The sequence below is a fragment of the Musa acuminata genome, chromosome BXJ1-6 (genome assembly GCF_036884655.1).
Source record: "Musa acuminata AAA Group cultivar baxijiao chromosome BXJ1-6, Cavendish_Baxijiao_AAA, whole genome shotgun sequence".
Classification (NCBI taxonomy): domain Eukaryota; kingdom Viridiplantae; phylum Streptophyta; class Magnoliopsida; order Zingiberales; family Musaceae; genus Musa; species Musa acuminata.
The window spans coordinates 7615761-7638426 of record NC_088332.1 but is presented as its reverse complement, the minus strand read 5'-3'; the positions used below and the strand labels follow the sequence as shown (position 1 = coordinate 7638426).

At 41.5% G+C, this 22666-nt stretch overlaps 5 protein-coding genes across 5 annotated transcripts; 2 read left to right on the top strand and 3 right to left on the bottom strand.

Annotated features, from left to right (window-relative positions):
* Nucleotides 1-2386, top strand: LOC135675409 (uncharacterized). The gene is made up of 2 exons (XM_065185562.1): nt 1-406; nt 2237-2386. The coding sequence occupies exons 1-2, from the start codon at nt 173-175 to the stop codon at nt 2384-2386; spliced, it is 384 nt and encodes a 127-aa protein (XP_065041634.1). The 5' UTR covers nt 1-172.
* Nucleotides 2387-2538: 152 nt separating this feature from the next.
* Nucleotides 2539-5312, top strand: LOC135675408 (uncharacterized). The gene is made up of 9 exons (XM_065185561.1): nt 2539-2602; nt 2725-2801; nt 3112-3227; nt 3472-3583; nt 3707-3823; nt 3916-4007; nt 4079-4145; nt 4213-4294; nt 4378-5312. Exons 1-9 carry the CDS (start codon nt 2539-2541, stop codon nt 4581-4583), a joined length of 933 nt encoding a protein of 310 aa, XP_065041633.1. The 3' UTR covers nt 4584-5312.
* A 744-nt stretch (nt 5313-6056) lies between these two features.
* On the bottom strand, nt 6057-12713 carry LOC135675983 (acetyl-coenzyme A synthetase, chloroplastic/glyoxysomal-like). The gene is made up of 18 exons (XM_065186701.1): nt 12372-12713; nt 12005-12148; nt 11764-11919; nt 11560-11682; nt 11311-11479; nt 10936-11018; nt 10682-10783; nt 10515-10603; nt 10322-10412; nt 9983-10096; nt 8992-9068; nt 8822-8900; nt 8592-8660; nt 8338-8513; nt 8166-8222; nt 7999-8089; nt 7804-7902; nt 6057-6552 (listed from the first exon to the last, which is right to left on the bottom strand). Exons 1-18 carry the CDS (start codon nt 12594-12596, stop codon nt 6367-6369), a joined length of 2130 nt encoding a protein of 709 aa, XP_065042773.1. The 5' UTR covers nt 12597-12713; the 3' UTR covers nt 6057-6366.
* Nucleotides 12714-14852: 2139 nt separating this feature from the next.
* LOC135675982 (nascent polypeptide-associated complex subunit beta-like) lies at nt 14853-17605 on the bottom strand. The gene is made up of 6 exons (XM_065186700.1): nt 17497-17605; nt 16213-16280; nt 15891-16039; nt 15757-15813; nt 15571-15609; nt 14853-15194 (listed from the first exon to the last, which is right to left on the bottom strand). Exons 2-6 carry the CDS (start codon nt 16278-16280, stop codon nt 15031-15033), a joined length of 477 nt encoding a protein of 158 aa, XP_065042772.1. The 5' UTR covers nt 17497-17605; the 3' UTR covers nt 14853-15030.
* A 3093-nt stretch (nt 17606-20698) lies between these two features.
* LOC103988292 (BOI-related E3 ubiquitin-protein ligase 1) lies at nt 20699-22269 on the bottom strand. Its single transcript, XM_065186699.1, has 3 exons — nt 22090-22269; nt 21515-21947; nt 20699-21404 (listed from the first exon to the last, which is right to left on the bottom strand). Exons 1-3 carry the CDS (start codon nt 22146-22148, stop codon nt 20877-20879), a joined length of 1020 nt encoding a protein of 339 aa, XP_065042771.1. The 5' UTR covers nt 22149-22269; the 3' UTR covers nt 20699-20876.
* Nucleotides 22270-22666: the final 397 nt, after the last annotated feature.

Here is a 22666-nt window from a genome sequence, read left to right as displayed (position 1 = left end):
CTCCAACACACCCAATGACTTGTGGTTAAGAAACGCAAGAAAGAGGACTCTCTGGCTCTCTCGAGTCTCTCCTCAGTTTCCTTTCCTTCTCCTTCTCCGCCGCCTCCTCCTTCCACGTGGAGAGAAGAACTGTTCGTTTTCTTCGCCACCTCCGGTGTAGTTCGAAGGAGAGATGGTGATGTACGAACTCATCAAGGGCGACGAGGCCACCGCGCCGTCCAAGCCTAACAACGAGCTCAGCAACGTCGTCGCCGCCGCGGACAACGCGCTGCTGTCCCTGCACGAGGATGACATCGAGGCCGGCGTCCGGAACGCCACGAATACCCCGCAGGAGAAAGAGGAAGCGCCCGCCGCCCAGGGGTCGCGCCTCGTCTCCCTCGACGTCTTCCGGGGGTTCACCGTCGCAGTAAGTCCGACCTTCCTTCCGCATTGTTTCCATTTCTCTCTCTCTCTCTCTCTCTCTCTCTCTCTCTCTCTCTCTCTCTTCTTTGATTATTCATTTAATTACCTTACTTTCTCCTTCATTTAATAGCTCATTAAATAGGATAATAATAACTGCACGATTGTTTTCTTCGATAACGTATTATATGCACATGTAACTAAGCATGCTTTGTTAGAATTCATGTCACTAATTATTCTACAATTTATTTCTAAAATACTTCTTTTTTATTTTTATCAGTATTACTGACTACTTTGCTGCAATTCATATTTTGCTGAGTAGAATAGATAATAATGTTTGCGCCTGTGACTTTATTTCTTCCTCGCCAGCCTCATCTTCGTCACCACCGTGTCTGCTCTCTTGCGTGGGCTTGTCTCCATTGGAAGAGTGCAATCAGACGCATCAACAACACTTTCGTTGTGAACATAACAATGATGATTCATCACACGTAAATATTATTCATTTGATTTCTCTCTATTTTACTGTCCTTCCAAGATCCACACCGTCTATCAGGATCGTTGCACACATCTTAAGGACAGGACGATCCTTCCGTACACCTCACGGCCACTTCATCACTCCTTGGGTTAGACCAACTGTTGCTTTGCCATCTGGCGCTCGCCTGCATTAAGAATCTGCGTGTTGTCAACTCACGAGTTGACTTCAGTTGACCACTGCGTCCTACCTTTAAATACTCGAGTTCTTTGACCTTCGACCCTTGACTTCTCGGAGTGATCATATGTTAAACGTGGTTGGTGCTTTCCGCACATGAAGCTTTTCTACCGGGCATGCGGATGGCTCTGATATAGAACTGCTGTGCGTAGAGGTATCGGTGGAGCAGTGCTCCACTGAGGCAACCTTCTCCATGCTTGCAGAGAGGTTGCGGAAGTATCTCTGCTACTCTCTCTTCCGGTGCAGCTGCTGTGCCACTGCCACCCAGGTGTCCTGTTGGTCTCCAAGATGAGTCACAGCAGAAAGGAATAGGAAGTCATTGTAGCTGACACTGGTCCTTCGAATCAGAGTCTGAAGCCTCAGTTTCTATGGATTCCGCTTGAGTTTTCATATCCCCTGTTTCTTTGATGTCGAAACAATAAGGAACAGGGAAGATGAAATCATTTTTTTAACAAGCAAGGAGAATGTTTTCATGAATATGAACTACATACATGACTTTGAATGATATTTAACATGTACAGCAGAAGATTACAGGTTCTTCAAGCTGTCAATTAAATCGAAAGTCTGATGCCCATTTCCATAATTTCTTTGGGACAAACCAAAGCATGATGGACATAAATAAAACTATATCATACATCTGAAAAGCATTACAAAAAGATGTACTTTGGATTCAACATTTACTTCAATTAAGAAAAACCATCAGGTTTTTGGATGATATCACTTGATTTTATCCTGAAAAGGTTCCAGTTGTACAGGAAATATGCCTCACATTTAATGATGAATCATTGCAGAATTTGCAGCCAATATTCAGATGACACCAAATTAAACACCAGTTTTGGCCAATATGGCCTTTTTTTTTTTTTTGTGTGCGTGCGGAAAGTTGAACAACATCAGAGTAAATAAACTTCTGCAGTATATGAGAAACATGTCAGGAAGTCGTATTTTCACTAGTAAAGAACCATCTGGTGTTGACATTCATACTCATTATTCATGCTAATGAATTTCATATGGACATACTTCTATCTAGTTTTCCATCTAGTGTTGTGAAGAAAACTCAATTGTATGATTACTAGTCATGTAGGTATTTCTTACCTCCAGAAGAAGTTCATAAATGTCATTTGTTTGCAGCTCATGATCTTCGTAGATTATGCTGGAGCATTTCTTCCTGCAACCAACCATTCTCCTTGGAGTGGCATAACCCTTGCCGATGTTGTCATGCCATTTTTCTTGTTCATAGTTGGAGTTGCACTTGCACTCACATACAAGGTAAAAGCCTAATGGCTTGAAAAATATTTAATCCTATGCTCATTTTTTAAAATTTATTATAGATCAAAAAGTATGCATATTTCCTCGGTAAAAGCATCTTTCTCAAGTGAAAGTAAGATTCTAAGAACGCTTTACTTGATTCTCAGAGAGTCTCAAGCAAAGCCATGGCAACCAAGAAAGCTGTACTTCGAGCAATGAAGCTCTTCATTGTAGGCCTTATTGTTCAAGGTATGCCACTCTTTCTTTTCACTAAGTCAAAATACATGATCTTTATCATATAAAAGCATTTATTCAAGGAATTTTGATTCCTTTCTTCGTTATCTTAAGATAATATTTGGTTGATTCCTTAGGTGGTTTCTTCCATGGCCTTCACAATTTAACTTATGGAGTTGACATTTTGAGAATACGATGGATGGGCATATTACAGGTAGTACATTCATTTGCTATGAAGCAAGATAATTTATATGGATTATCGAACCATTCATCTTTACAACGCCTTCTATACAATCATACTAGCAATACTTTTAATTCTGATCCAACATGCATCATTTCTCTATCCATGAATTCAAGCACATTACTATTGTAATACTTTGATCTATCATAGTCATAAAATCTCAATACACCTCCAAGTTGGAAGCAAATAACAAAGTCCCATATCATTCTCCGAAAACTGGGCATTCTTTTAACGAGTCACTGTCTTTCTAAAGGTTACCTAATCAAGTATTATTTTGTTGCAGAGAATTGCAGTAGCCTATCTGTTGGCTGCAGTATGTGAAATCCGGCTTAAAAATGACGATGATGATAGTGATGTCTACTCTGGATACTACCTAATCAGGCGATACCGATTTCAACTGTAAGTATTACTGTACATATATTTTGTGCAATCATGGTGTTATTTGATGGGTCTCTAAGTTGAAATTCTCAAGTAAAAACATGGAAAAGAAAGGAACTGAAATAGAGTTCAATAGAGAATCAGATATATAGAGAGCGTTTCAAGAGAGCTAAATACCTAGAAGTTCCTTACCATCAACTACCTTGAATTGCCTTGTCTGTCTATGAAGCTATGTTCATCATACTCACAATTTGACTTCTTTCAGGCTGGTGAGTTTGATTCTTACTACCATTTACATGGTTCTCCTGTATGGTTTATATGTTCCTGATTGGGAATATCAGATACCAGTGGCAGGCTCCAAGACCAAGTCCTTCTCAGTTAAGCCTATGCATCTCATTACACGCTCCACCAATGCTTAGAAACTACTATCATTTTGGGCCTATAAATATTTTTTAAGATGAATTCCTAAACATATAATTAACAAATTTTATAAATACCAGGTCAAATGTGGGGTGAGGGGTGACATAGGACCTGCTTGCAATGCTGTGGGAATGATTGATCGTCAAGTCCTTGGCATCCAACATCTGTATCAACGTCCCGTGTACGAAAGAACAAAGGTCTCAGACACACCGGTTTTATTTCATTAGCTATCACCCCAATTATTTTTTCTTTCCATCCATAATCTTCTAGTTTCTTACTCTTTCTTCAGCAATGCAGCATAAATTCACCAGCTAGTGGCCCACTTCCATCTGATGCTCCTCCATGGTGCCAAGCTCCTTTTGATCCTGAAGGGCTACTTAGGTCAGCTTTGTTACTTAGGTCTCTTGGCTTTTTTTCCTGACAACTAGAAGTGATGATAGTTAATGATGCAGTTCTGTCATGGCAATTGTTACTTGCTTGATCGGGTTGCAATTCGGGCATGCTATCATACATTTTAAGGTACTAGTTATATATTGAATCTGTCTTAGCTTCAAAAACATCTTTAACACTCTTGAACGAACTGCAGGGTCACAAGAACAGAATTATACAGTGGATGATTCCTTCCTTATTTCTATTAGTGTTCGCCTTTTTGTTGGACTTCGGCTTTGGTATACCAGCTTTCTAGTTCATATCACTGTGATTACAGATTGATTTAACTTCCAACACCAAGTAAACTTTATCTTTGTTATAGGAATGCATATGAACAAGGCCCTGTACACATTAAGTTATACATGCTTCACCGCTGGGGTTGCTGGGATTCTCTTCACTGGACTATATGTGTTGGTTAGAGATCCAAAACTGTTCACTTCTTTCAAACATTTCCATTCAATATGTATAATTCTTTCATCTAGGGATACAACCAGATATGACTACTCACTCTTGATATCTACAGGTTGATGTCTGTGGCTGTAGGAAACCAACCTTGGCTATGGAATGGTTGGGGATGCATGCACTTATGATCTACATTCTAATAGGTTGCAACATCTTGCCAGTCTTTATACAGGGATTCTATTGGAGGGAGCCTAAGAACAATGTCATGAGTAGCTTAATCTAACAAACCCTTCCCTTGTGCCAGCTTTTGCTTTTACAAGTGCATGCTAACCACAAACAGGGAAAGTGGAACAACTTTTTGTTGTTGTGATCTACGAACAGCTGAAGGTCATTGGCATTTCCTGAAACCTCAACAATAACAAGAGGAATGCAGGATCTCGTGACATGTAACTTTTGTCTACAAACAAAAAGGGAAGGAAATGTATGCAATTTCTTAGTTCAAGTTTCTAATGCTTGCAGAACAGGATCTGCTGTGTTGGTGTGAATGCATGATCAACCATGTTTTTTCTGAGCATGTAAAATGGATATTACAAGTTTTATCATCTACAAGTTTTAGCTCTGTGCATTTCAAGCATTACTTGCTCTACACTCAGGATCACCAGATGACACGATAACTATCAGTTTCTTTTACTATTGAATCTAGCAAAAGTGGGTTAATGATTCTACAAGGAAAATGCCATTCACAAAGCTGGGCAATCGAAACTAGCCAAGAAAAACTGCCACGTGATGACATCAAGATAAACACAATTTGAACTTTCTTTGTGAGGTCTTATGATTATGCATGCAGTCAGAACTGTTTTATGAATTATGATACATAATTATTTTTTAGTTCTATTGTATCATTGTAGCATACTGACTCTAGTCGTATGGAAGGAAACAATTGATAGATCAGTTTATGAAGTGACATATAGACAAATATTGCAGACATGATGGGATGAAACCATGTATGAAAACCGTATTTACAAGTCATGCTCGCATACCTAGGTGGACAATAGATTTAGAGAAGTATGTTCGGGTTGTGATTGGTGAGATGGAATTGATTGCATCCCTTGTAGTGTCCCTTGATCCCATCAATCATCCTTTCATGGTTTGCTCAAACTGGCACTTTCATCTGCATGAAAACATACAGAAATAATTAAACCAAACACCAAAAGACATGAGTCTGCATTGAATAATTTGGCATGGTCAGAGGCATTCAAAGATCATGCCACGAGTCTACACCTTGGAACAAGAAGGATAATCAAGGAATTGGCGAATAATTCACTCATGATCCAAGAAAGATTCAATTGCAAATGAGTAATTTCACGACTCCAGTTGAGTCTTCTCCCGGATGACCCATCGAGAGGCAGCAAGAGGGTTGCCATAACCAGCACAACCTCATAACAATACACGGGATGAAAAAGCTCTCATGGCTAATGGCTTCTTACGCAAGAATTGAAGCAATAGTTCATAATTCTCATCAACAGAATAGTTCAAGCTAAAGTGCCTAAGCACCATATAAAATCCAGAAAACAATTATGACAAAACATCTTTGTAATATAACACAACTGCATGTCGGCTGACCCTCACTTTTATTGATGTAGCAAAAGATTCAAATAGATAATGTCATGACAACAGCATAACTGAAGTAGCATTTGGCTAAGCTACTGAAACATTCACCACAAAAAGACTTACTGACAATGCTCTCACACACTTATTGTGCTTATTACACAAGCGCTATGTTGATTTTCCCCTGGCGGGGAACGAAAACTAGGCACGAGTAATTCGAGTATTCTGTTTCTGCAATCGTATTAGACCTCAAAGAAATGTGTCAAGAGTCAAGGAAATGGACGAATCTCATAATCTTGTACTAGCAATCACGTAGCTCAATTAGCTGGTCCACAACACTTGGGTCGGCAAGTGTACTGGTATCACCAAGTTCATCTAGCTGCCTGGATGCAATTTTTCGTAGGATCCTCCTCATGATCTTTCCACTCCTTGTCTTTGGAAGTCCAGGTGCCCAGTGGATTTTGTCAGGGGCAGCAAATGCACCAATCTGACAAACGAGGAATCTTTGAAGTTAGTGCATTGCCAAATAAGCTTACTCATATTTGTGTCAAGACCATGATATATCGTACTGATGCAAAATTGCGCTACCAAGGTGACATTGCACATTCATATTTTCTATGCAATAGAAAAGTTAAAGCAAGGAAAGCACACACTTCTAAACATTAGTCTGATCTATAAACACAATCTTCTAGTTCGATGCTAATAAGATAGGCAATCTTTATTGATCACTTGAACATTGGAGTCAATACATTTTAGATTGAGAATCTGAACTAGACCAAGAAGCCAAATTATTATATGAGATCAAAATTCTGAATTAGTTTAAATTGACAATTAATTTACAAGAAACATGTAGCTTTCTGCAGGAAAAGAAAAGTGATTTGTTGTAGCCTCATTCCTTTTGATTTAGACAACTTGAACTTAAGACATTAAATTGACACAAAAAAGAAATCCTTCTATTGGGGTTAAGAATTCAATTTCCAAGATGGTGTTTAACTTCCAGAATATAGGTGAAAAATCTTATATAAAAATGGCATGGTACTACAAATTAAACCCAAAAAAAAATCTAACAATAGGTAAAAAATTCCAGAAATAAAATTAATTCTGCACCATCAATTGTTGAAAAAACAGAATAAGCAAAATAAAAGAATCATGCTTCTACTCGAATACAACAATCTTAGAAATAAACTTACTTCTGCACCATCACTTGTTGAAAAAACTGATTAAGAAGAATAAAAGAGCCACGCTTCAACTACATATACAATTCTGAACCATATAATCCCACATGATTCCAAGTCCTAATCAATCCATGTCTCTTTTCTCATCCCTATGCTTCTATATCTATGTCACTGTATCTGAAACAAGGGTTCAGCAATTGCAAGCTATGACTGCATCCTTTACAAACTTAACCTAGACATCTATTGCCAGATGAATCATGCATTTGACATGCATGGTACAGATGTACATTGCACTGCACCCTGCCACCCTTTTCCCAGTCATGCAGATTTGCATATTAAGTTTATAGAGATTCATGTTTCGTAAAACTGAGGCATAAACTGGCAGTAGGTTCAAAACAGTATTCAACATGATATCGTAAGCATACAGCCAGAGACTTGAAGCTACCACAGAACATGGGACACGAAAACAAATCCAGCAAAACATCTACAAGTGACAGGCCAGTTTATTTGTGATGTTGGGTGGATTAAATAACTTTATAATGATAACTTTACAAGAAGCACACCTGGTTTCGGACAATCAAAATGAGGCTTTTCCGTAGCTCTTCACTGTAAGGAACACCCTCCACTAAAGTGACAAAAGCATAAATGCCCTGTCCTTTAATCTGACAACAAGATAGGTTTTGGTATAACTATCAAGGTTGACAACTGGTTGATGCTTATGATGGTGCAGCCAGCAGAAGATAGGTTTTGCATTGTACCTCATGTTCAACACCAACTACAGCAGCCTCAGCACACTGGGGATGTGAAACAAGAGCAGATTCTACTTCTGCAGTGCCAATACGATGTCCACTGAAAAGAATTCAAGTGCAACATAATGAAACTCTATCCAAATGTATACAGTAAGCATGTAGTAATTTCAAAGTACCTGACATTGATGACATCATCAACTCTCCCAGTGAGCCAATAGTAACCATCCTTGTCCCTGAAATATCAATGTAATTAACAAGAACACTGTGATCATCAAAACCAAGTTTTATAATATCTATTAAGACCTGAAAGAGTGATTTTGGACCAATTGATGCTCGAAAGAAAGTTACCTGCTGCATCCATCACCAGTAAAATAATAACCAGCAAATGGTTTAAAATATGTTGTTTCATATCTCTCATGATCACCATACAGTGTGCGGAATGCCCCAGGCCATGACCTCTTGATGCAAAGATATCCGCTACATTCACCTTCTATCTCGTTCCCTTTCTCATCAACTATAACCGGCTGCAGCACTCTTAACAGTATTTGAGAACAAAATATTTCACATCTAAAACCTTTATTTCAAGTTAGATCGTTACATACTTGAACACCAAAGAAAGGAAAGGTAGCAGAACCCGGCTTCTGCGGCCAGGCACCAGGTAAAGGTGTAATCTGCACATGCATTATGTTAGTTAAAACCTAGGAATTAGATTAACAGAAAACTTCACATCTAGGAATTGAACTCATATTACCACAGAAAACCAGACATATACCAAAATGGCTACTGGCCATATTACCAAATCCATGGATGGAAAGATGGGATGTTTACTTACCATGAAGCCACCGGTCTCTGTTTGCCACCAGGTATCTGAAATAGGGCACCGTGAATCCCCGACAACATTGTAAAACCACCTAAAAGTTTTATATAATATATATAAGGAAGTTGTTAAAATGCAAAAAACAAGATGCAAAGAGCTCCTAGATCAAAGAGACAGGAATGAACCTCCATGCACTAGGATTGATAGGCTCTCCTACGCTACCGAGAACACGGAGAGATTTCCGAGAGTAACGAGTGACATACTGCATTAAAGCACGAAAAGGGTAAATAAACGTAAATAATCAGATATTAAAATTGGCTATTCATAGGTTGAACAACAACTCAAGGACTGCTGTGCCAACTGGCATGAGTCATAATGTGTCATGTCAGATACGCACCAGCGCATGTGCACCCAAATACACACTCCATTGACTCATGCTATAGGTGCCAACGTATGTCTCAATCAACTTTTTGGACAAGGTTAGCTACCACAAGGGCATGCCAATAAATTTTCGTGATTATCTTATCTGACTAAAAAGACTGTGGATCATCAGTCTTTGGCTTTTATATCACTAAAAAGGCATACCCAGTTCACGAGGCTCTCGCCGATGTGGGGTCTCGGGAGGGTCAATGTACGCAGCCTTATCTTTAAACGTATGCAGTCTTTGGCTTCTATATCACTAAGTTAGAAAATGTATAAAAGAATAATTTATTAACTTTGTTTATCATCTAGATAACAGAGTCAGAGTAAAGTATACCTTGAGGGGGTGGATTAAAGATAGGACTTGTGTGATGCAACTTTATAAGGTATGCGAGAATATTACAACACATGCAAGGTAGAATGCAATGGTTTATGACTCAAAACTTTCTTCTGAATTTTATAAGGTGAGATGATTTGACAAGGAAAACTTGTGCGAGAAAGTTCAGATGAGTACCAACAAAATGCTCAACAATCTACTTAGTTTGCAGTTTGTACACCATGTATTTCAGGATTTGAATAAGAGACATGCACCATGCGACGAAAATAGCATCTAACTGAGCAGATCCATCTTATACAATTATTGGTATGCTGAAACCAAGCAGATAATTTTGGAGCAAGCATGATTTGAAACGATTGACTATGAAACAAGCCAAAAAACTATGTTGATGATCAAGGAAATATCCCAAGATCTTTTACCTCATTTCCTTCACGCATCAGTGAACGCACCAAAGTTGGAGCAGTGTAAAAGATTGTAACCTTATATTTATCAACGATATCCCAACAACGTCCACTATCAGGGTAGTTTGGAGCCTGCAGATATTCCCATTGTAGTAACAAGATCAAAAGATAGTGTTGACATAGTTGAGAGAAAAAGATCTGAAGGGTCAATCGTCTATCAGGAGATCAGAAATATAACTAAGGAACCAGAATATAAAATTTTATGAATCAAAACTCTGAATGTTGTCATAAAAAATACATAATACAATTTCATTAAAACTAAAAAGAAAAAGAAAAGGATGGCATCACAGGCAATACCCCTTCAAATACCACAACAGTAGCTCCATTCAAAAGAGGGCCATATGTAACATAGCTGTGTCCTGTGATCCAGCCACAATCGGCAGTACACCTGAGGTCAGTAGGATAAGAGAGGTGAAGGCAGTCCAGAACACTTGTGTGGAACTGATCTTAAGAAACATGCTATGGGTTAACCACGAAAATACTAGCATACCAATATATATCTGATGGCTTATAGTCAAATGCATATTTGAATGTTGTTGCAGTATATACCATATATCCCCCGGCTGTATGCAGAACACCCTGGATATTAAGGCATAAGTACCCAGCACTTGGCAACAAAATAATGCTGAAAAAAATAAAACAAGAAAGCTCCATAACCTTTGGTTTTCCAGTGCTACCACTTGTGTACAAGAGAAATAATGGATCTTCTGCATCAACCCATTCTACAGCACACTTGGTTGGAAATTGTGGGACAACATCCTGATTGTTGCAATATGAAAGGAAAAAGTTGTGTTTCATGTACCAATTGCAAATTAAAAGATGTGAACAAAAAAATGAAAGTCTTGTGACAACTGAATAACTGAAAAGTTATATCCGTAATATGCCAGTACTGAGAAAACCAGCAGACTGACCTGCCACCAGACATCTCTTCCTTCTGTCCACTTGGTATCTTCTCTCTTCATTGCCGACTGGTTTTCAAAGGTCAAGCACAGGCCTGTTCAAGCCACAGAAAGTCAGACATGTAAGTCTGTTGTGCTCCATCTATCTCTGTGCATAAGCTAGTTAACATGATCATATATGTACTATGTAAGATTCTTCATATTTAGCTTAACCAAAATAAAATTAACAATTTGGAAGTGGACTAAATGACATAAAAGAACAGAAGTCAAATGTGAATGTAATTCATCAAAGATGAGACAGGAGGCACAAATGTTTAGTGGACTACCATGATAGACAAGTATTATTCAATAACATGTTAAAGATGCTCGTAGCAAGAACCAACATACCTACAGGGACTCCATTTTTGACAGATTCAATGAGGGCGCTGTCAACTATCTCTTTGAGATGGATGGCTTTGGAACCTCTCTTCACAGCATTGCAGGTTATTACAACCTTAGGTTTGCAATCGATAATTCTTTGTGCAAGAGACTCCGCTGAGAAGCCTGCAAACACAACCTGAACAGACCATTTCACATATTAAAACTAATCTTGCCCCCGAAAAGCTTGAGAGGAAGTTCATGAGCTTAGGAAAATACCGAGTGGACTGCACCGATACGAGCACAGGCTAACATTGTGATTGGCAACTCCATCAGCATAGGGAGGTAAATCACCACCGCATCTCCTTTCTGAACCCCGACATGTTTCAAGTAGTTGGCAAGCTGACACAGACCACTCTTGATCAATTAAACAAGACAAAGTAATGGCTATTAAATTCAACCTTAGGATGGCTTCTGGCATACCTGGCAAACCTTCTCCAAGAGTTCAGCATAAGTCAACTGCCCATCATCCCCTGGTTCATTGCCTTCCCAATAGATAGCAACTTTTCCACCATTTCCTGCCTCAACATTCTGATCCACAGCATTGTAACAGATGTTCGTCCTGGCTCCTTTAAACCACTGTGATCGCCACAGTAGTACAGAATCAGCGTCTTCGACATACCATAAATATGAATAAACCCAGCTGAAAGATTACACAACCAACCTCAAACTTGACGGTCCCCTTGCTCACATCAATGTTTTCACTGTAGACCTCCGGATACCACTTCTCTCTCCAGTAAAACTGGGAAGCGATCTCCGACCAGAATCCTGCAGGATCCTCCACCGACCTCTTGTACATTTTCCAATACTAGTAGTCCATGAAATAAATGCAATGATGACAAGCATACAATTAGGTGAAGGAAACAAACTTTGCTCAAACTGCGAAATCGTTTAATCTCCACCACCAGGAAAGCATATATTCTTCCGGGAGCAACGGAATCTTCATCGGAGGTCGGGTTTTTAGCTCAAAACCTAATGTTTTGCTCACAAGAGGCCGGATTAAGGGTTTTAGGGAGACGAAACGCACGCACCTGTTCGGGGGAGGAGACAAGGGCCTGGCGGGAGAAGTCGTGGGAGGGGAAGACGCGGTCGTTCTCCTCGGACGCGAGGGGCTCGCCGAGGATGACGGCGTTGAGGTGGGAGATCTGACCGGCGCCGGATGGCAGCTGGGTCATCGACTCCACGTGCCGGAGGTGGTCCGAGGAAGCCAGGCTCCGCTGCGGAGACGCCTCCACCGCCGCCTCGCCCGTCGTCATCTCAGGACAAAGTCACGCCGCTGCCGCGGAGACCAAGAACGGAACGCAAGAACGGGAGGAGGCGGAGGGCGTTGACGAAGAAGATGGAATCGAAGAGATCTGACATGAGAAACGGGTTGTTTTCGGCATATATTTATAATAATAATTATTATTATTATTATTATTATTATTAATTACTGCAAACATGACGGGCAGTTCTGTGAACAAAAACAAAAATATATTATTGTTATTATAAAAAAGAAAGGGTTCGGATGTTTGGATTCGACTACGATGAGAAGTAGATTAGTGTTGAGATATGGTGAGGAGTTGACAGTATTTTGTTGGCAAAATAGGAACTATAAAAAATGATGCACTGCTTAGCATGACAGATTTGTATATCTATTATGTACGTATATCAGCAAGGCTGGAGGATTTGCATAATAACCGGAGACGAGCAAATCTCTTGTTTTGGGCTTTGAACCAAATCTTGGGATTCCATGGTTGAAATATGGCAAGAACGTTAAATTATATTTACTTTGTTCTATGGATGTCAATGATCCACTCCTCGTTATACGCTCCCATAGATTAAAGTAAGATTAGTGTGGGACTCGTGCGTGACCCAATTCGAAGTAAGATGAACGATCTCGATCTATGTGGATCTCTCGTTCTCGTGTTATTATTATATTAGATTGATCGGATCAATTTGTTGATGATTATCGTGTTTCGTCTCTGCAAATAATTCAGAGTGCCCGAAATGACACAGAATTTGCATTTGCATTTCCATTTCCATTTCCAGATCGATTTGAACATGTAGCAAATGACAATACTATTGAAACACGAATTATTGTCATTCGATAATAATCTTATCTTCCATTCAAACTCGTACATCTGCCTGATATTATTGAATTTTCTTTCGGTAATTATTGAATCTTTCCTTTATAGAATTTTATATTTTTATTTTCCGTTCAATTCGAAAAAGCAACGATAGGAAATTATGATTTAAGGTGAGAAATATCTGCTAATGTCCATCTTCCATTCAAATTAAATTCACGTCCGGTTGTGATGATAGTGACGGATGATGCGGTGCAACATACTCGCTGAGTTCACCAAACCAAGAATATGGCAAGCGGTTTTGGTGAGTACCTGTCAGGGGATCAAATCACTATAGGAAAATGTTTAGATAGGATGCCTTTAAAGAGACGGGTAGGTGAACTGCGTCCAGCAAACATCAAATCGAACGCACAAGAAAGCAACATAATGAAGGCATGCAATGGCCGGGAAATGACGGTCGTTTCAGCTTTACAACAAGCTACGGGTCCTCGAGGAACAGACAAATGATGCAGCAATTCAACGAGAGAATCCCCAAAAGGAAAAGCGGTGATTGCTCAAACCATACATTCTTGTGGCCATGCTTTGTTGATTACTATATCGGGAGTAATATCAGATGAAAAGTCTAAGCACGCACAGTATGGGAGGAACAACCATCACAACACGGCAGCTCATAAAGACCATAAGCAGCTCCACAACCAACCCACCCACCAGTGCCCAAACCCAAGAATGTGTGGCAAGACTTCGCCATCCGATGATGCTGCATCATCAACTTTATAATAGAAATTTGAGCAAGCTGTTGTGTATCAGATACTTAGGACTCATTCCGGGAAAATTATCTACGGTGCAGTGGTCACTTCCGGCAGCGTTCATGATACCGCTATAAATAAACGATGTAAGGCTTCTCACACCCCCCACTCTAGACGTCAACATTCCAACCTTCGATCTTTGTAATGGTGTAACTTCAGAAAAGCAAAGAGATATTAGACAGCCACAACAGCACACATGACAACCACTGCACATACTTGTTAACTTCTCTCGATGCGTGACACACTAGTTCACATTATCATAGCACACGTACAGGCACCGAGACAACTAAATTCAAGAAAAACAAGCCTAGATTGTTGATTAAGCAGTAATTTACGTTTTTCTTTCACTAGGTGCTCTAATAAAACTCAGAAATCCATGTCAATGAACTAGAGCTACTAAACATATGCATCAACAGTTGATCGACTGAATGTTCGATGCAAACATCAGGATCCATGAACCGAAGAATTCTGTAACTCACAAACAGCATATATAGCTGATGAGACAGACGGACAGCCAGTTTTGTTGAGATCATTTTCAGGATCTTGCTCAATGGTTCACCAAGTCTTGACAAAATATTAAAAGCTGGTACGACAGGTAGATTATGCCTTTGAGCAATTCATCAAGTTCAAATGGATCTCATGCATGAAGTACGATACTAGCATTACTCTAAGACATTCTATTGAAAGAAAGTACAAAACGTTTGCTTTTCAAGTGATCCATGTAACATGAATAATAGAATCAGCATCCCATCTAGATCACCCGAAATGAGAAACGATTCCACGAATGGTCTTAGAGATAGTCTGAAAGCATATCTTCTCTATGAAGCTTGATTTTCATCAGCAGCAGCTTCAAATGTCTCTCCAGGCACCAGCTCAGGGACATCATCGTCATCATCCTCCTGTTTCACAGCAGCTCCTGTGCTTGGCACCTGTTTCTGTAGGTGCTCTGCAAGCTTCTTCAGGTTCTCTAAGTTATCAGGCCCTGAAAAAAAATTAAAATATCTTCATAAGTTTATATAAAACAAAATTATCAAATATGAAATCCTTAAAGATTCTAAATTCCAAGTTCAGTCATTGAATTAGCTTATTCATACAAACAATTGCAAAAACAGCAGAAACAACCACATTCAGTGAGCTAGTGGATAAAGAAACCATCAGCCATACTTGGGGAAGCAGTGAAATGTAGTCAAAATGAATCTAAAAAATGAGCAAGGTAAGAAACAAAAGCTAGTTTACTGCAGTTGCAAATTGGTAAACCCTCAGCGACACACAGGTTGTGGCGGAAGCAGAACATAATGTCCAAACTATAAGAACATTAAATGATCAAAAAGGCTAGTGCATAGTAGTAATTAGATTACCAAGTTGGTTAATGATCCCAGGTAGCAGGTCTTGAAGTTCTGTCACCAGAAATACGTGTTAGTTGACTTAACTAAGGATACAAGAAAAAGATAATAATTACATAAAATTCTAAAACATGATCTCATGTATCATCTTGTAACAATCAAAGCCAGGCTACTCTAAGAAGCATTCATTAAGTGGCATACTCTTTGTCTGAGGAGTTCCACTAACAACCCATGTATTGGCTGCAATTGAAGCTTGCACTGAGGAAAAAAGGCAACCCATATGTCATTTAGCAAAATAATTTAGTGTTTCGTTTGATGAATATAATATGCTTTACCTTTAGGGTTGGCAAATTGAATAACCAAGTCATCCTTAAAAATGTTGACTTCTTCTATAGCAGGGATAGTATTCACGCCTATTCTTTTCAAAGTGCTTTGAAGTCTCTTGTCATCAGTTGTTGTAGTCTTGTGAACTGCCTTCTTCTTCCTGATCAAAATGGAACCAGCAATACAAGGCACTTGAGTGTGTCTAATACACCTCTCTATAATACTAACACATATTGTACATTAACAAGAATTTTAACCTCTATTTATAACTGCAGATAATCAAATAGTCAAGGTACTCGCATTCCAAAAAATATATATATGACAACAATGAACCTGCGCATACTGCCCTTTCCACCAGTGCGAACGGCACCAGCCATCTTCATAAGCTTCTCTACGTTCATCTGTATGGGAAAGAAACACCACGTGACTTGGATAATAAGGTTCTTTCACTATGCTTTCAGTTCCCAGTCAAACAAAAGAGGATAACTTCCAAGGGAATCCATGATTCGAACACTTATGAAAGTCGCAAGAATATACAATACAATCAGGTAAAACATGAAATCCCAACTATCCACTCTTATTTGGCCAAGATTGAACTGGAATAAAACCAAATAGTGGGTTTCATTTTACACATTGAAGAGTTGATCCTCAAAGAAGACTATACGTTAACGAAAATGCCATTTTCAGCTATTTGATTGATGAATATATTATAATCTTGCACATTTCAAATGGCTGAAACTAGAAACCCATAGTAACAATGAACTGAGTATAAGAATAGCATTTATATCATCCCCATATGCTTCAATTTCACTTAGATCAAGAAATCACACAGACGAGGATCTCATATACGGCAACAAAGTTGAGGCAGTTACATATATGGCACAAGAACATCAGTTCTTGAAGCCCATCAAAGCACCAAGAACCACAAACTTGGAAGGAATCTCATTTACCGCAACGTTCTCACCATAGGTCACTAACCCTCTTCAAAACAATTATTACTAAGTAATATTACTTTCCGAAGGCCATATCAAGGAGGCGCAATAAAATGAACCACACCAATGAAAGAGGGAGCGCGCGCGCATATATATATATATATATATATATATATATATATATATATATATATATATATATATATATATATATATATATAGAGAGAGAGAGAAGAACAAATTTTCCTTTTTAAGCAACAATTCTGCGAAGATGCGAGAAAGAGCACTGCATACTGATTATACTCGTGGAGGTACAAAATGAGAATGTGAACTGACATAATGAATCAAGAAAGTCATATGACCCATCCAATGCACAAGATAGAACAGTAATAGAAGTAGCTTGAAGCATCTCCAGTAGCGATTAAATGTAGGACCATCAAAGATGAACACAGAAAGATCATCTTGGATCGCCCGTCCAAAAGATACCATCGAATGGACAAGTGAACCTAAAAGAAAGGAGCCCACCGAAACCAAGCTTCACATTCAAGATCAGATACTCATTCAACATTTATTGAAACGGATAAAAACCCAAAAACCTAATCGGCGAGAACCCAAAACCTTCGGAAGAGAGATCAGATCAGCGATGCGAACGGATTTGAGGATCATAAAGACGAGGAATTATCACCTTCGCAACCGGATAAGGTATTATGCGGGGTACGAAGTGGAAGAGGAGACCGCCGCCGATGCCGCCGATGCCGCAACCTTGGTTCGACGAAAGGATGCGAGTAGGGCGGAAGGAATATAAATGCCTCAACGCAAGACCAAATTACTGATTTGCCCTCAAACATCTATCAGAATCGCGGAATTGGCGCAATTGCGTATAGGGCTGTTAACGGGCCCTAAATCAAACCCCAACCCGACCCGAGCTTTTGGGTACGTTCGCTCGGCCCGAACCCAACCCAATATGAAGCGTGTTGTGACTCGAGCCGACACTCGTGTTCGCTTTCGAAGATATCAATCAGTTTAGTCGATAAACACATTGACTATTGATAGAAGAGATTACAGAATCGAATTGGGTCTTTGTCAAAACAATATGATTTGAAGAGTTATAATGAGAGCCAAGGTAGGTATTTGGAGTTGCAGTAAGAAGGAAGCGTGCATAGGATCGAAATGAGATGTGAAGTGCCAAGTACAAGTGTGCGCCTTAAATATAATACACTTGGTTTTGATCTTGAAATGACAATGACGTTGCTGTTAACCCCGAAACGTCTACTGGATCACGCGTTCAATTTGTGGACGCAGGCGGCAGGAAGAAGAACCCACCATGGCCAACACTGAAAACACCTTGCACCTTTGGCCCTCACCGGCGCACCGACGGGACGTCTTCGTCTTTGTCGGGATCAGATTCACAGGAGCCCCAGCAACCACCACAGCCTTACCATCCTGCAGCACTGGTTCAATTCGAGAGCCCATGCATGGATGGGACCGGCTCATCGTATGCTTCCATCCACCCTCTTCCGGTCCTGCCCGCAACTGTGACTTTGGTGGTGGTGGTGGTCCTTGGCATCGTTCTGTTCATTATTGCAGTCTCTCTCTCTCTCTCTCTCCTGGCTTCAGTCCAAAAGCCTCTTTCAAGCTAGGACGTCTGTGTTGTCTGCTGGGATGAGCTTGCATTCGTCCAGTATGATTCCAAGGGCCAGCCCAGATCAATGTTGTTTCCCCTCACTGCTCATTCATGAAGTTTACCGCTGAAACGAGCAGTATTCTTTTTTCTTCAAGGACTCGCCCGGAAAAGTAAATAGTTACACTGGTGGCTTTTCGATTGTTGTTGACAAGTACAGGTAGGACTTATAATTTGCAGGATAGGAACAAGAAAGAGGACATGGTAAGGACCCAACCGGCGATGCATTTATTGTCCGGTCCAATAGTAAATGTCCTTCCTGTGAAAGCACACATCTTCGAGGGGCAACAGCAGGTTGATCGATTTCTCAGAAGCTTGGAAGTAGATGGATTCTGCTGTCTTAGATATAAACGAATGAACCTGATATCGTCTATCTATTTGGACTTTCAAAAACGATAGCAAAACAAGGATCTTGATCTGATAGATGATTATTGCAGAGGGAGATGGATCTCTCTTTTTTCATATATTGTATGTACTCTGTAAAGACGAAATCGAGACAATGAATTGGACCTTCAGCCAATGAACAGATTGATGTGAATGGTATCTTTTGGCAGGCGACAAACTTCTGCAAATTCCACGAACAGTTCCCGTCAGCAATCATTCATATTTTAAGCATCCGGCCATTGCAGACCCTCTTTAATCTGCACAGCCGTGGCTCCATGAAGACTAAATATACAGTGCGCATCCCCCCTCCATTTAAAATGCATCTTGTCAGGTGGAAACTCTAATACAATATCCCATGACTCTCTTCATTTTTCGCTTATTCTTAGGTCAAGTTTCAGAGTATTCCATGTTCGCATAACCCACTGTGTTTCTTTTGGACTGTTTGCATGCTGCTCGTGGACACACATGCACCACCCTGTTTCAGCTCAGGATTACATGAGTAGCGACACCATATCGAATGAATAGAATATGGCAAGGAGGAGAAGTGTCACGAGAACTGCATCGATCACATGATACCGAAGGGAAGCAGCCCTGAAGGCACCTTTGCTTCACCAGCATGAAGGACGGGACGAGTTCATATTTGTATTCGGAAAATGCTTTGAGATTGGAACAAGAGGAGAGAAGGCCAAAGGTGGTTGATGAGGCTTGTCCACATCCATACGGTAAGTCACTACTTTCTTTATTCAGCCAGGGGAACGCTGAGAAGAGTGTTGGGTAAAAGCACACAGCTTCTTTAATCTTCCGTCACGAGGACTCCGAGACATCAGCAGAAGCTGTGGGTGATTGCTTAGCCTTCTTCTTCTTCTTCTTTCATCTTCTCCGCCAAAGGAGGAAGAAGAGGTGGGGCTTCATAGCCTCCACCAGAGTGGAAAATGACGACAGGATGCAACGCAACTGATGCCATAAATGAGATCCTAATTGCTTTGCCCTCTCGCCCACTCCATGACCCGTCCAAGAAAATTTGATGTCATGGGAGTCTCTGCAGACATTTCAATTGCGTAAGGCGATTGACTGTAACATCGCATGAGCCTTTCATACGGACAACCCCCCCTTTTTCTTTTCGCGAGAGCAATAATTGCAAACACGAAGCAGTAGTACCTCTCGAATTTTATGTGCTGTCCTGTGTGTCAGTAACAATCAACCTATGAGTTCAGGCTTGTATGAAACTTTCATGTCCAGTACACGGTACTATTAATACCGAGAAGAAGCCATTTGCAGATGAGGTGCGAAGCATCAGGCCCATGTCGGATGCCCATCATGTCACATGCATGCATCGTGTCTCTTCCGGCTGTTACTTGCATGACATGCGCCTCCATTCCCTGCCGCGACCATCCATCCACCAAATGGCTCCGTCAAAGGCATGAGCTCATGATGCATCACCGTGATCCAATCCCTCTCTTGAATATATACAGGGAACATTAGTGTCAACATTAGCTGTTGATCGAGTCACAGGAGAACACTGCCACCTTGGTGTCCCCCCATGTCATTGTTCTCTCCTACATAATGCCCATATAATACCGGAGCAGTTGCTATGCCCACCCATCCATCACTTGTCCATGGCACACAAACAGTGGCAGGGCCCACAGGATCTTTCCTCTTCCCTCCTATGATGTCCTGCTATTACGGTAAAAGAGGATTGCCTGAGTGACAATAGTGACCATGGAATGCATACAGTAATCCAAGCTAGCTTGAGGGTACAAAAGTCTTTATATCACCAGGTCAATAAGCCCAAAGGAAAATTCATTCTGTTTTAATGACTTGGTTAAAGTTAGAAAATCATAAATCAACAGCACCAAGTGAGTGCTTTAAAAGAAGTGAAATATTTTGACAGCAAATCAATCCGCCTATTGACGGTGAGGAAACGATGCGCTAAGATAACAACATCCGTTAAGGAAGAAAGAAGCGGAACCGAAAAGAACGAATCGGTTGCTGTGATATGTTTACGATATAAATACTCGGATGAAGCAGTTCATAGCGGAGTGGCACACAGGACACGCGTCGACCGTCGACTCGCAGACCTTGCATAAGCAAAGGTGCCTACAGGGGAGCAGCAGAACGCAAGCCTTCCCATGCCCGCACGCCTGGCAGGTCCCCTTCCGACGCCGGCGAGCATCCACCTCCAGAGGCGCCGGAGCATCCGCGAAAGAGCCTGAGTGGGCATCATCGTCGGTGTCACCGTAGCCCTCCTGGGGGTCGGGGGCAGCGGCGGCTTCCCGGAGGACCTGCTCGAGGCTGGCCTGCAGGTTGGCAGCGACCGTCTCGTGGTTCTTGGCGACGCTGCTCCACATCTGGATCTCTGCACTCACCTGCCGTATCCTCTCCTCTAGCTCCGAGTTCCTCCGCAGCGCTTTCTCCAGTTCGACGTCCTTCTCCCTCAGCCGCTTGGCAGCATGTTGCTCCCCCCTCTGCAGCAGCGTCCAACAACGACTCCTCCACGCCTCGTTCAATCCACCCCGCAGTCGCTCGCTCTCCAGATAGTTGGAAGAAAAAGATTTAGACTTCAAGGAAGGAAAGGAAGAAAGAACCGATCGAACCTATGCAGGAAGGGAGAGGGAGAAGGTGGGGATGGAGATGGCACCTGAAGACGAACGAGGGCGTCGATCTCGATCTTCTGGGTTAAGAGATGGGATACAAGGTCTTGAGTGAGAAGGGAAACGGGACGGCCACTGGTGGAGGTACCGCCCGACTCGACCAAGCGGCTGTGCTGACAGCCGGAGGGGGTGACGTTGGCGGCGATCGAGCTCAACGGAACCAGCCTGTTCATGAGGTTGGGGTAGCGGAGCCGCGACTCGAGGTTAAGCTTGTAATCCTGGGAGGGTTGCTGCAGCGCCACGAGCAGCTCGGCCTCCCGCGGCCGCTTCCTCGGCCCGGAAGCATTGCAAGATAGCTCGCTATTGGGGTCGCTGAACACCGTGCCATCGTTGACGCCGCCAGGACGGCCGGTGTATACCCCAAGCATCTTGCGCTGGTCCTGCACCAGATGGAGTTCTTCCATAACATCGTTCCCGGCCCTGCGATCAAATATATACATACGATGGATCGGTAACAAGACTTCCTAAACCGTGATGAGGTGCACAACACATGCAGGGTAAGGAATCCCATGCACATGAAGAGAATAAAGGAAGCGCCCTGGAGCGAGGAAGGCTGGCTTACCAGCTGCGGAAGTCCGGCGAGAAAGTACTGTTGGAGAGATGCTGCGCTTGCACGGCCATATTCCTCGTGTACGCAATGACGGTCTGCTCGCGGAACGAAATGTGGGGGGAAGGCGTGGGGTGGTGTATTTATACACACATGAGAACCAGTAAAGACCAGCATGATGTAAGTAGATCTGCATAAGGTCTGGTTTGGATATTATGATTTGGTGTGATTTCTTATATGGTCTATATATACCTTATTATATATGTTGCAGAACATATATCATTTGCATTATACAAACTAAATCGAACCATATACTTTTTAATGGGGACTGCTGGCGTCAATAAACACATAAATAGCGTCATATGTCATCATCATCTATGCAAATTTGCAGCTGAGGCTGGTACACGTTCGTGTAACGCAACACAGCCACGCCCACGTCCCGTCGCCGGCGGGAGCGCGTCCGTGTCTCGGCAATCACGGAAGTGTGGTTACGGTGGTGGTTCTGGCTCACCGATCTCCAAGATATCTCGGCCCCCGTGGGTGGTGGTCTCAGGATGGGGTGGGCTGCTGCCCATCACTAGTCCTTTCAGTG